Source organism: Pinus tabuliformis, chromosome 1_2 (assembly GCF_031772625.1).
Source record: "Pinus tabuliformis cultivar Carrire ecotype Pingquan chromosome 1_2, CPIR1, whole genome shotgun sequence".
Classification (NCBI taxonomy): domain Eukaryota; kingdom Viridiplantae; phylum Streptophyta; class Pinopsida; order Pinales; family Pinaceae; genus Pinus; species Pinus tabuliformis.
The window spans coordinates 393,629,711-393,643,037 of record NC_142298.1 but is presented as its reverse complement, the minus strand read 5'-3'; the positions used below and the strand labels follow the sequence as shown (position 1 = coordinate 393,643,037).

The 13,327-nt window shown below is 39.5% G+C and overlaps 1 protein-coding gene across 1 annotated transcript in view; it reads left to right on the top strand.

Annotated features, from left to right (window-relative positions):
• The window catches only part of LOC149206020 (Protein kinase superfamily protein), a 374,025-nt gene that overhangs the window by 181,139 nt on the left and 179,559 nt on the right, over positions 1–13,327 (top strand). Inside the window, exons 6-8 of the mRNA XM_089395261.1 lie at positions 12,094–12,187; positions 12,418–12,472; positions 12,663–12,754. Coding sequence (XP_089251387.1) covers positions 12,094–12,187; positions 12,418–12,472; positions 12,663–12,754 — 241 coding nt within the window. The remainder of the gene's footprint in view (positions 1–12,093; positions 12,188–12,417; positions 12,473–12,662; positions 12,755–13,327) is intronic.

Sequence of the window (13,327 nt, the reverse complement as noted above, 5' to 3'; positions counted from 1 at the left end):
TGCGCAGTGCCTCAGAGGGCCAGCGTGGGTGACAAAGAGGGCTAGAGGACTGACGCAGTGCCTCCAGAGGCTGACGCAGGCCAAGCTAGAGTGACGTTGGGCTAATGCTGAGCTAGGTAGAGGCTGAAGCAGTCCCTAGAGGCTGACACTGGGGTTTTGTGGGGCAGATTGGAGCTATGGAGCTGCCAGAGTGTTTATCTAAGGTTTCAGCTGGAATATCTGCGTCCAAGTAGAGAGGTACTACTGCCGAAATTTTTCTCTGTTGGGTGAGCCAGATTTGGCACCCAGATTGTATTATGAAATTGCTTAATAAATCAAACCCTCAGATAGTTGCACCGGTTTTCCCGCATTGGGTTTTTCTGGAGACATTAGTCCAAAAACAATGGTGTCACTTGTGTGCTTGTTTTTATTTCCTTCAGTTGATGATCTGTAATGTGTTGAGCATGTACTTGTATTTATTTCCAGTATTTACATGGTAAATAACTTGTTAATTAACATAACAAGTAGGTAGGAATAAATCAGAAAGTACATGAAGGGTTTCTAATAGGTTAGACTTAGAAATTCCAAGATGGTATTAGAGCATGGTTGCAGATCACAGGAGAACTGAGGACATTAGCCGAACAGACCAGTAGCAGCAAAAAACAACTGTCCTGAGTGACAAAAGTTGTTCCTAGCAGAGTAAGCAAGGGGTGACGCAGTGCCTGCGTCTTCAAGACTTAGCCAGGAAGAGGTAGCGCAAAGGCTGAGGGAGGCAAAAGCAAGCTCACACAGAGGACAAGAGGGCTGACGCAGTTGGCTGAGGAGGCTGATTTGCCGGTGTCGGGTGCAGAGCCTAGGAGCTCTAACCTTCAGTTTGCTGGGGTTTAGGAGGCTGTGGGTAAGTTGCAGAGTGGAATTGGTGGGGTACTGTAGTCAGAGTAGTACTTAACAGGGCAAGGCCATGGTAGAGGGAGTTGTTGTCGAGGCGGATTTCTAGCCAAGGAATCTGGATCAGTGTTGCAGTTGCACAGACAATTGGAGAGGGGCATCTTGACTATTGTAGAAGGATTTCCAGGAGGGAAATCGAGGCTCAGAGGGAGTCATGCCAAAAAATTCCAGGAGGGGAGTAGAGGAGTAGCGAAATGGCACTACACAGAGTAAGAGACCAGGACAGACTGGACGGAGCCTCAAACTTCGTAGTCTGGAAGGCCATAATCTTTTCCGTACTAGACAGGAATCGTGTCAAGCACTTCGCCTTGAGGAAGATAGCTATCCCAGTTGATCTAGCTGATAACGACAGGTACGAGGATGCAATGGCGAGGGATAAGAGTATCATCCTTGACGGGATCAAGGATCATATAGTACCACATATTGCTGAGAAGAACACGGCACAGGGGATGTGGGAGGCCCTAACCAAGTTGTATTAGCATACTTCCGTGCAGGGGAATATGCTACTAGAAAATTAGCTGCGATCATACCGGATGAAGAAGGGAGAACAGATCGACCCATTCCTCTGTCGATTGAAGGAGATTTGGGGTCAATTGACTTCCATAGGAGCAATGCCAGACCAGAATTGATGGTGAGAATAGCCCTAAACGCAGTCTCAAAAGACTGTGAAGTGTTTGTCCAGAATATACTGGGCAGGGCGACCCTTCCAGATTGGGAGGAAATGTGGGCTGCTCTTCGCCAAGAAGAGATTAGAAGGCTGAGCAAGGCGGGAAGCAGCGGCAAGGGGATTAGAATCAAGTAGTAAGAGGAGCATGTTGCCCTAGCATCTGAGGGAAAGCAGGAGAAACGGAAGAAGAAGGACCTCTCCAAGGTTAAATGCTTCCACTGTGGGGAGCTGGGTCATTATGCGACCCAGTGTCTAAGGAAGAAGAGTAAGGGAGAGGTCTCCGAGACCAAGGCAGCGCCAACAAGGGCAGAGAAGGAAGTGGAGACAGACGATGATTGTGCCATGAGTGCTCATGTGCCACTTCAGAAGAAGTGGGGAGACATCGAGCTGTAGTCAGGAGGACTACAGGCAATGAGGGGTAGGATCCTCAAGGTACCCAGCCTCTTGGATTAGACCTTGGTACGGGAGCCTCGAAGAGGAGTAACAGTTTTGGTAATGTCAGTAGAGACAGATGCAGATGGAGCGACAGAGGGAGCTACAGTGCAGGATTCCCAGGACAGCGCGAGGCTAGCAGGCTACAATAGTGCGAGAGGCACGGGAGTGTTGCATCAGTGCAGGATGGCACAGAGAGGTGTGCAACGGTGCGAGATGCATGGAGTTGTTGCAGCAGGGTAGAGGTCAGAGAGGGAGCACTTGTCAGTGACAGAGGAAGCTTCAACATCGAGGGTGTTTCCAGTCTGACGGAGATGTCAGAGTTGGGAGATCAGTTACTTACTTCTCAGTAATTGAGTTGCAGTGCAACAGTTAGTAGTGTTAGTGCTATGGGCAATATGATGCAACATGATGAGAGGGGTTGCAGTGCAGATGCAGCAATGGCAGTGGCAGGGCCATGGGTAGCAGTACAGGATGCAACAGTGCAGAGGATGTTGGGTAGCAGGCCTAGCATCAGCACAGGGACCGATGCCGAATGATCAGAGTGATGCTCACCGAGGAGTATTACTAGAGAACAATCCTTGCTAAGAGGGAGTGTTGATTTGGGGTAGCATCAGATGTGCTCTAGCCATGAAAATTGGTGGAGAGGCTAAGGCACATGAGATCTCCAATACCCAAAAAGGGTTTGGGTAGATTCTAAACAGTTTGGGAAATATTAAAATAATTAATATTTTTAATGGAGTCCCTAAGTCTAAACTTAGGGAAATTAAAATATTAATGTGAATTAATATAAAACTGTGTTAGAATGGTCCAAAAGTCATGGATCAAGCCAGATCTAATCTTAGTCATTGATTAGGGACTTAATCTCGGCCATTGATTTGTCAACGAGAAAAGTATAAGAGGAGGCTTGAGGGTCACTTGGAGAACACACCAAGAGATCAAGATTTCGACTTTTTGGGGCTGGGTTTGCTAAGAAAGTTGAGAGAGTGATCAGAGTTGCAGCTGAGGGGCAGTGAATACAGAAGCAGAGAGGCAGAGATAGCATCGGAGGATCAGCGTAGTGTCCGGAGAGAGGGACGTAGAAGTAGCCAAGGGTTCACGCAGGAGTAGCCAAGGGTTCATGCAGGAGTAGCCAAGGGTTCATGCAGAGCTAGCTAGGGCTCACGCAGAGGCAGCTAGGAGCTACACAGTGCCTCAGAGGGCCAGTGTGGGTGACGCAGAGGGCCAAAGGACTGACGTAGTGCCTCCAGAGGCTGATGCAGGCCAAGACAAAGTGACATTGGGCTAACGTTGAGCTAGAGAGAGGCTGACACAGTCCCTAGAGACTGACGCTGGGGTTTCGCGGGGCAGATTGGAGCTGTCAGAGTGTTTATTCGGGTTTTCAGCGGGAATATCTGCTTCTGAGTAGGGAGGTCCTACTGCTGAGATTTTTCTCTATTGGGTGAGCCGGATTTGGCACCCAAATTGTATTCTGAAACTGCTTAATAAATCAAACCCTCAGATAGGTGCACCGATTTTCCCACATTGGGTTTTTCGGGGGACATTAGTCCAAAAACAACAGTGTCACTTTTGTGCTTGTTTCTATTTCCTTCAGTTGATGATCTGTAATGTGTTGAGCATGTACTTGTATTTATTTCCAGTATTTACATGGTAAATAACTTGTTAATTAATAGAACAAGTAGGTAGGAATAAATCAGAAAGTACATGAAGGGTTTCTAACGGGTTAGACATAGAAATTTCAACATTCACAACATAAAATACTACGGAAACAAAATATTGCACAGGAAAGAAATAAACACATACAAATACACCGTTGTTTTTGGACAAACATCCTCGGAAAAACCCAACTTAGAAAAACCGGTGCAGCAGCTGAGGGTTTTATTATTATGTAGTAGTTTCTGAGTACAAAACTTTAGATGCCCAAATTGGCAATTTGATACAGAGAATAAATTGGCAAAGAGGTAGTGAGAAATATTCTCACACTGTCACTGGCAATTCGACTTTGATCCAGGCTCTGGATGGCTAACCCCACACTGCCTCTGCGAAGTCTGCATGGGCTCCTGCTCCCTTTGCGCCACAACTTCTAGGAGCTGTGTCACCCTTCCAGTTGATCGATTTGCTGGCTGGAACTCGACTCTCTGGCCCTCTGGTCTCACACCTCGGCTTCCGGCACTAGATCTCGACTGCTCCCAACAAAATTACGGACTCCCTCTGAAGCATTGCGCTGCCTCTTTGTGGCACTACACTGCCTCTCTAAATCTCTCGTTGCCTTCTCTACCTTGCACTCTCCGGAATTGGAAAAATCCCCTCCGGTCTACTATCCTTGCCCCTCATTGCAAGGAGATCACTTGATCTCTCTCCGGAAACTCAACGTTGCTACTCTTGAGAAATTTGATCTCTAGATCTCACTATCTCGATGTGTTCTCCAAGTGCCCATCAAGCTCCTTCTTATAATCCAACGACCAAGATTAAATCATAATCAAGGCTAAGATTAACTGGGAGTTGATCCTTGTCTTCTTCTAGAAGATTCACACTAGATTTAATTAATACCCTTTAATTAATCACATTTCTTAAGTTTAGACTTAGGAATACATTAAAAATGATTAACTATTTTAATTAAACCATCTCTATGTGGAATTCCCAAATGTTTTCTGGGTCTTGGAGAATGCATGTGCCTTAGCTTCTCTGCAAAATCTTGAGGCTAGAGCACATCCGATGCTATAGAAATCAACATAAAGGAGTGGGACCGTGCATCCAAAGTTGGGGTTTCCCAAGTAGTACCACCCTATAACCAAATGGTCAATAAAGGAGATCCCATGGGACTAAGATTCAAGGGTAACAACCAAAATAGATCAAGGAGACAAGAGTATAAACTAAGCCCACTCTTTCCACCGAATTCCCCCATCAATCCATACCCAGAAGTATCCATGATAAGTAAACCCAATATCAATTATCAAATGACAAGACATACCTTTAGATTCCGGAGGCCCACCTTCAAACATACGATCAATACAGGTGAGTGAGGGATCACATGGATGGCTAAGGTGGCAGAAAAATGGCACAATGAGCTAGCAGGAGGCATCAAGGGGCTGTTGGCTGCCGGCTGAGGCTCATCATGGAGAAAATAAATTCTCCTAGGGATATCACCCACAAAGTGTTGGGTAATAGGGAGGACTGTAATGTCCCTTTCCAAGAAAATCAATTTAATTGCTTATTTTCACTTGGAGAGGAAAAGTAACATTAAAAGGTGAAATGAATAATTAAATTAAGTGTTGTAAAACGAAAATCCATGGTATTTTGATGACCCATGGTATTCACCTTTGTATTTCAGCGATCCATGATATTTGAAGAGGAAAAGTTATAAAAAGGAAGATGGGAGTTCATTTGGGGTATGAATGAGTATTGATGTTTTGATAATTGTTCTGATAGCTTTAGCAACTTACAATGTGAGGGAGAAACCCTCGATATATTTCTCAGTTTTGGTGTTGAAATTTACACCCTAGCTGGTGGCAATTGGTTTCAGTGGCTGTAAAGCCACCCTAGCTAACCATTAATCTTCCAAGGAGTTCGAATTGGTCGAGCAAAGAGTTACTTCATCCATCCAGAAAGTGGGTCGAGTTATTGTGCTTTCAGAGGACCAAATAACCATATTTCAGAAGGGTCGAGTTGGTGGACCGAGTTGTTGAAGATCAAATTGCAAAAGTTTGAGAACTAGAAACCCAGTGTATCTTCCATGTTTTCGATGTGTCTCTTTCTGGAAATTATTAATAGAAATTGGGTTTCTTGCATTAATTATTGTCTACACTTTCTATGGATCTGTGTTGCATTTTATTAATATTTCCAGAAAAAAATTATGCTGTAATTTTTTTTGGGAATTTATAGCTAAATAAATAAAAAGGAATATTACAGGTCCTGTTGGATTAGAGTCAAAGACAAGCCTCCTAGGTGAAGTAAGGAAACAATAATACAATCGAGATCAGTCAATTATCCAATTTTTTCCGTGATCCATATTAGTATGTCAATAACATTAAATGAAAGCACATGACTGCAAAAATTGTTGAAGTACCTACTGATGGATCACCAACCCTCTTTCAAGAAGCAATGATAGATGTGAGATAAATCTGACTGTAGTAATAAGTGGAGGATGCTGGCATCATGTTATGTGCTGATCATATAGGGCTGTTGGTTGGCTGGATGTCCAAAGAGGAGAAATTTTTTCTCCTAGGGGTTGTTGACCTCTACTGGTCAACTTCCCATGCAGTACACCCTCTTTTCTTGGCAGAAAGGGGTAGCACCTGAACAACGTGTCCGTGCCAGCCTACAGTCATCAGCAGCTTGATCATTTCAATTGTAAACCCAGTCTGCATGTATGAATTGTAAATAATCTAAGCAGATTAGAGTCATGTATGTAAAATTGCCTAGGTGGACCTAACTTTCTATGATAATCTATGTCCCGGAAGGTTTTTCGTCTCACCGATCCATGGATCGGCAGAGTTTTCCTTCAAACCTGACCCCAAAGCCGGGATGGATTTTGTCATTAGAACTTTAGGAGAATCCTAGTGTGTTAATCTGCTAGATTATAGTTGTGTCGCATAACTGGGTGATTTATGAGGGTCTGTGTTAAGTGGGCTTGTCCCCTTGAGATGTAAGTTGTAAAAGTCATGATGTAATGTGTCTTGAGGGTCGAAAAATGTTTTAAATCCCCTCGTGAGTCCTAAGTCGTAGGTCCTGGGTGATGTTTCCAAAGGTTTAGTTCGATGATCCATTTAAAAAATGAAATAAAATAATAAAATAAATAAAAAAATTTAAAAAAATGAAATAAATAAAAAATAATAAAAAAAAATTTAAAAATTTAAAAAATAATAATAAAATAATAAATAATAAAAAATTTAAAAAATTTAAAAATTTAAAAAAATGAAATAAATAAAAAATAAGAAAAAAAAATTAAAATTTAAAAAATTTAAAAAATAATAATAAAATAATAAATAATAAAAAAATTTAAAAAATTTAAAAATTTAAAAAAATGAAATAAATAAAAAAATAATAAAAAAAAATTTAAAAATTTGAAAATTTAATAAAAAATAATAAAAAATTTAAAAATTTAAAAATTTAAAAATTTTAAAAATGAAATAAATAAAAAATAATAAAAATTTTAAAAATTTAAAAAATAATAATATTTTAAGTGAATAAATCGACGGATGAGATCAAGAGATGTCTTGATCCTCATCAACGGTCGAGATCATTTCTACATGGATCATTCGAACTAGCCATTGGGATCATTTCCTTTATATAGAGTCTTAGGTGGTCATTTCAGATAGATTCGATCTGTGAGTCTAAGACTGAAGAAGCTCTCTTGTAAATCTGTTTCTGGTTAATAAAGGAAGACTTTGGGGTCCATATCTTGCTGGTGTTACTCTCTTGGAATGCTGTGAGATCATTTCATTTTTTGCATATGTTATTTTCAGCCATTAATATTAGCTTCTTATAGAGTATTGTGAGCACAGGTATCTTGTTCACTTGCTGGGGTTTGGGTGCTGTTAGGGTTTCTGAAGTAATGGCAGGTATCTCCATTACTGTTTGAGATCTAGCAGCATTTTTGCCCTCTTTGTTGACGGTTGTTTTGAGCTGTGTAGAAAACATTTTCTGAAGGAATTTTGTGGGCGTTCGGGGAAGTTCTCGGCTGAACCAGCCAACTCCCGCAAGCATTTTTTGCTGAGCCCAGTTGGATTTGATCCTGGGTCTATCATTCGGTTTATTTATTTGATTTGCATGAGAAATTTTCTGAAGTTCTTCACAGTGACAAATCTGAAATTTTCGTTTCGTTAAAATATTTCCGTTCTTATTGCTGAATCTGGCTGTTAAGGGGCCAAATCTGTAAATTAATCAATTGTTTTAGGGTTTCAATTTTCTCTGATCTAGGGTTTCAATTTTTTTTCTTTATGCAGTTTTTATCAGGGTTTAGGGTTTTTAGGTTTCATTTTATCACATAAAAAATTTGGAAAATCATTTTTGCCAGTTTCAGTTGTTTTTCATGTTATATCTTAAGATCTGAATTTTTCAAGTCGAGATGCGAAAATGATATCTAGTTAATGGTCTAGGATTCTCGTGGTGGTTTAAAGCATTTATCTTTTTTTCAAAATTCTCAGTCGTTGGATATCGTTTGGTTATGTGATTTCGCTGATACCTTTTGATGACAAATGATTGTTGTTCACGGTTTATTTTTCTATATCTAACAAGTAATCATTTTAACAATAATCTCTTAAGGCACTGGTCTGCTCAATTAATCAAATCATTTTAGTGCTTTTTATATCGTATCTCGTGTCTCCCAACCAACTGGTCGACAGTTGGTCTCATCATCTCACAGGGACTACCCCCCTTAGCCGCGGGAGACAGGCTTAAACGGAGGGATCGGGGATCAGAGTGACAGCCCCCGGTCTGAGCGTTGTCGTGTCAATCCGCGCGACAACAGGGGTTACCCACATTTTGGTGGATAACAAGTCCCAACCATTTGGGCTACCCCTGGCGGGCAGGAGTAGTGAAAATTTCACCATGAGTACCCTTATCTCAAAATCAGGTGTAACAGGTTGAAGCAGTGTTGATAATATCGGTATCGGGAAAATATCGGCGAGGGTCCAGAAAATATCTTATCGGCAATATCGGCGAAAATATCGGCAAAATATCGGCAAATATCGGCAAGCATAAAAAATGCATAATATATTCATTTTTTTCAGATTTTTAAACATATAAAGCAATAAGTTATACAAGTGGTGCATTCTTATTCAAATTCCACCTGGTGCATTCTTATTTGTAATCTCCACTGTTAATATTAAATATTAAAGTGTAATACCTAGCTTTGCTTTTAACTTGACTGTTGATTCTTGAATAGAAGTGTAATACAAGTTGACTGTTGAAGTGTAATACAAGTTGACTGTTGAAGTGTAGTGTAAAAAATTAAAAATATATAACTGTTATGACTCATGATGACAGTGACATAGATTGCTTTCTTGCTTTCTTGTTGATCACTGTACATTGCCTGCAAACTGTTTATGAAAACTCCTCAGTGAACTAAACCTTACAAACTCAAATATATGGACTGATATTTAATTTTATATGCTTCCCTGTGTTGTTAATTTTATATGGACTGATATTTAATTTTATATGCGGTTTGGAACCATCATTAGAGCAGCATTAATTTAACTTTTAAGGTGTAACTTTGATCACAGTTCAAACTTCAAACTAGTTTGGGGTAATATTACAGTGATATCCTCCTCACTGTCTCAGCCTTAAACACTATGTGCATGTGTAGCGGTGCATTGGTTGATTCAGATTGAATATGGACACCGACACAGATTCATCTAAGACTCGGCTTGATATGCACATCAAAGTTGTTCTAAAATCCTTAAAAAATAAAACAATAAAACATTTCTTAAGCACGGATGGTTGGCAGAGGGCCAATATAATACTGGAGGTATGAAAGCATCATAAGTTGTAGCGAAGAACTTAATTGCGAACCTGGAACAAACTTTGAAACCTATGTAGCCATTTGCAAAGAACAGAAGGTGGTAAGGCAAATGACAAAGCCGGTGGGAGTGCCTGGTGGGGTAGCCGTTACCCTAAAACCATACGAAGTAACCTGAACCGATCAATGAGAGGTCGGAGTGATCAACAAAGCATATACATCCATGTGTCCTAGGCAGAAAGTTGAACATAGTGCTAATAGGTGTGCCAATCATAGACCAATGATCATCCCAAATCGATGGTGGCTAGGAAAACAAACGGTACACGGTGGTCGAAACACTGGGTAGCTATCAATGTTAATTATTGGCCAACCTCAAAAATTAATTTAACACAAAGTAGTGTAATACGAAGTTGAAAGATTGCGGGGTGGGACATTAATCCCAACACTTAATTAATTTCCTGCACAATATCATTAAAATCTAAACCATGACGAATATCAAGGCGTATTGATATGCACATCAAAGGCGTATTGAATGCATTGAAAATAGACACTATCACAAACCCATCTATAACTTCAATGTCTGTCTACGATGGACACTGTCACTGAAAACTCTGTTACGGTACCTGTATCAGTATGAACTTTGAACGAATGGAAACTGGAAAGCACCCCTCAAACCCTCGGGCCTCCTTCGCAGCAACCTTCCAGCGCTCAAACAAAAGTTAAAAACTAAAATGACTTAACACCAAGCGCAAAAACCCTTTATACAGCCCGCGCGGAAATTTTTTAACAGCCAGCCGCGATATTTACCATTGTCGCGCGATATTTTGGAATATATCGCCGATATTTCGGATTTCTCGCGCGATTTTCAAAGTTGGAAAATATCGCGATATTTTAGGGCCGATATCTCGTTTCGCAGAAAATAGCGCGATATTTACGAATATCGCCGAGATATCGGCGATATTATCAACACTGGGTTGAAGGTTGCTGGTTGCTCCTTTTGCATTATTGCATTCTTATTTTTACCTTTGTGCACATAAAAATTGTTATCAGAGCCTATGATTAAGCCTTTTTGGAGTTCTAAGATTCTGGGTTCTTTCGAGTCTCCACTATCCAAAATTCTTTGTGAACTCTTGACATTAGGGAATTCGACAGACTACTTGAGTAATTTACAGTTGCTGCACCTTCACCACTGTTTGCAGATGATTGGTTTGTTGTGACATTGTGTGTTCAGTCCATCCTTTGTCTGCCTTGTCATATACAGTGTTTTCGTTAATTGGTTTAATTCTTTAATTATCTTCCTACATTGTTGTTAGCCTAAACTTATTTACTTACTTAGGAGAGGTTTTCGGCACTCCGTATTTTGCTACGTATACCAACCATACTGTGGTCCCATTGACCTTTTGTTGGTTATGAGTGGACATTAATATAGTTTGATTTCCTTTCTTGGACCATTTACACATCTAAAAATGACAAGCCAGGATTTATTGTGGTGAATTAACTGATTTGGCGAAATTCCTAGTTTATGTTTTGCATTTCCTTGTTTGCTTTGCTGATTTAATATTGACACTATCATTGCCATATAAATACAAGTCCATCCAAGAAGTCATGTGTGTTAAGTATTAATAAGAACTATGTTCATATGCAGGCCCTACTTATTAACAAATCATTAAAAAATGCAAGATTGGCCAAGAGGACTTTCCCTGTTTCATTTGAGGAAACTCAAATTGGGACGATAATATTAATAGCACTGGTGTGTAAATTTTTTCCTAGTTTTTTTTTCTTATTTAATTCAGTACAATCAATGCCATATAAAACAAGTCCATCCAAGAAGTAATATTTATTTAGTAATGAGAACTATGTTCATATGAAGGCCCTGTTTATTAACAAGTCATTTAAAAAAGCCAAAGTTGGTTAAGAGGATTTCCCCCATTTCATATGAGAAAACTCAAATTGGGACACTAATACTGATAGACTGCTGTGTAAATTATTTGCTAGTATGTTCAAGAAAATTCGACAATCTTGCTACGCTCCTTTTTCCTTACTTTAAGCTTCTTCTTCAGCTATTTTTGTCCTTCATTTTTTAATCAATTGTGGTGAAGATTAAAGGGGACAATGAATTTGTTCAGGATGAAAGCATAGTAAACATAAAACAGGATTCTCATACAACAATCCTAGCAAAAAATCTGTTTATGATAACTGCAGTGGTTACAGCTGGTCTTCTTTAAATCTCAGTCACAGCTTCATCTGTTTAGTCCCCTATCTGATTAATCCTTTGAAAAATTTGGGCTTGTTTACATTAGATTCAGAAAGATCTATCTATATATGTGGGATCTTTGTAAGCTTGAGACTATCCTGTTGCTGGATCTTTGGCATTACTTAAGTACACAATTGTTTTCTGTCTTTAAAATATTCCACTTCCTGTGCTTAAGTGCCATCTGATATAATAGTAAGAATCAGCATATGCCATAAGCACTATGGTTTTGGATAGAACATGTGTGCCTATGCTTAGTTGATTATGTTTCTGTTATAGAACACTTGGAAGTGAAATTTGGAATGCCAAGGTAAATGGTTTCAATAAAATCTGATATTTGACCTAATTGATATGTAGGATTCTTTATCAAGAAATTAATTATATCAAGGAAGGGCGGAATGCTGATAGGTTCAGGCGAGACTTCCGTAACATCAAGTGGGTTCGGGTGCCTGTATGTTTCCTCCTATTGAAGCCTTTCATATTTTTCTCATTTAAACTAACTGAAGCCCAGTTAACATTTTAAACATCTTCCAAGTGCTGTACATGTTTATCTTTAGTTTTGCACTGGTACTTGTCAGTTAGACAACAAAACTTATATAAAATATATGGATGAACTTGCATTAGGATCAGAAACGTTCAAGGAGGCTTGATATCTTATAAAATCTCATACTTATTTTACAGGAAATATATTGGGATTACGCAACTGAAAAGATACTGACACTGGAATATGTCCCAGGTAACTTTTAGAGGGCACAGTATTTACTGCAAGTGAACGTTTCAAAGAAAGAATACCACATTGGTCTAGAATATTTTTTGTGAGACGTTTTAAAGGATTGGCTTCCTACTGATCAAGATGCTGATCTTATGGTGAAGCTAGTTCATGAAATCATGTTTTAGAAGTTCTTTAATTCTAGTACCTTGTATAGGTATCAAGATAAACAATTTGGATCTCCTTGACGCTGGCAACTATGATCGCTCTCAGATTGCTAGACGAGCTATTGAGTCCTATTTGATTCAGGTTAGTCAGTGTTGTAATTATGAAAGGACATTTATTTTAAGTCCCAGGTCCTATATATATGTATATAGGACCTATGATTGCTCTCAGATTGCTAGACGAGCTATTGAGTCCTATTCGATTCAGGTTAGTCAGTGTTGTAGTTATGAAAGGACATTTATTTTAAGTCCCAGGTCCTATATATATATAATGATCCTTCTTGGTATCAAATTCAAGATGCTTTGAACTGGGCAATGTTTGTTAAAATATTATACAGAAGAAATTGTGTGGGATTTACTCACGTCAGATTATTTGACAAGTTGTTGGGTCTCCTTGGGTTTTGTGAGATATTCTATGATGCATTTCTTTTATAGAACATTTTGAAGGGTGTCACTCTTCAGTGATTTTTTAAGCCAAGGAATCATCCCAATATCTTTCTGACTGCAGTGATACTATCTGTTAATGGGACCTTTTAGACTGTTCCAAGCCAATTCCCTCCAGTAGGAAGTGACAGACCTTAACTCTGTTGGATGCATCTACTGGCCTATGATTAGAGGGTAAAAGAAGAGTCAAGAATGAGATATCCCACAATGATAC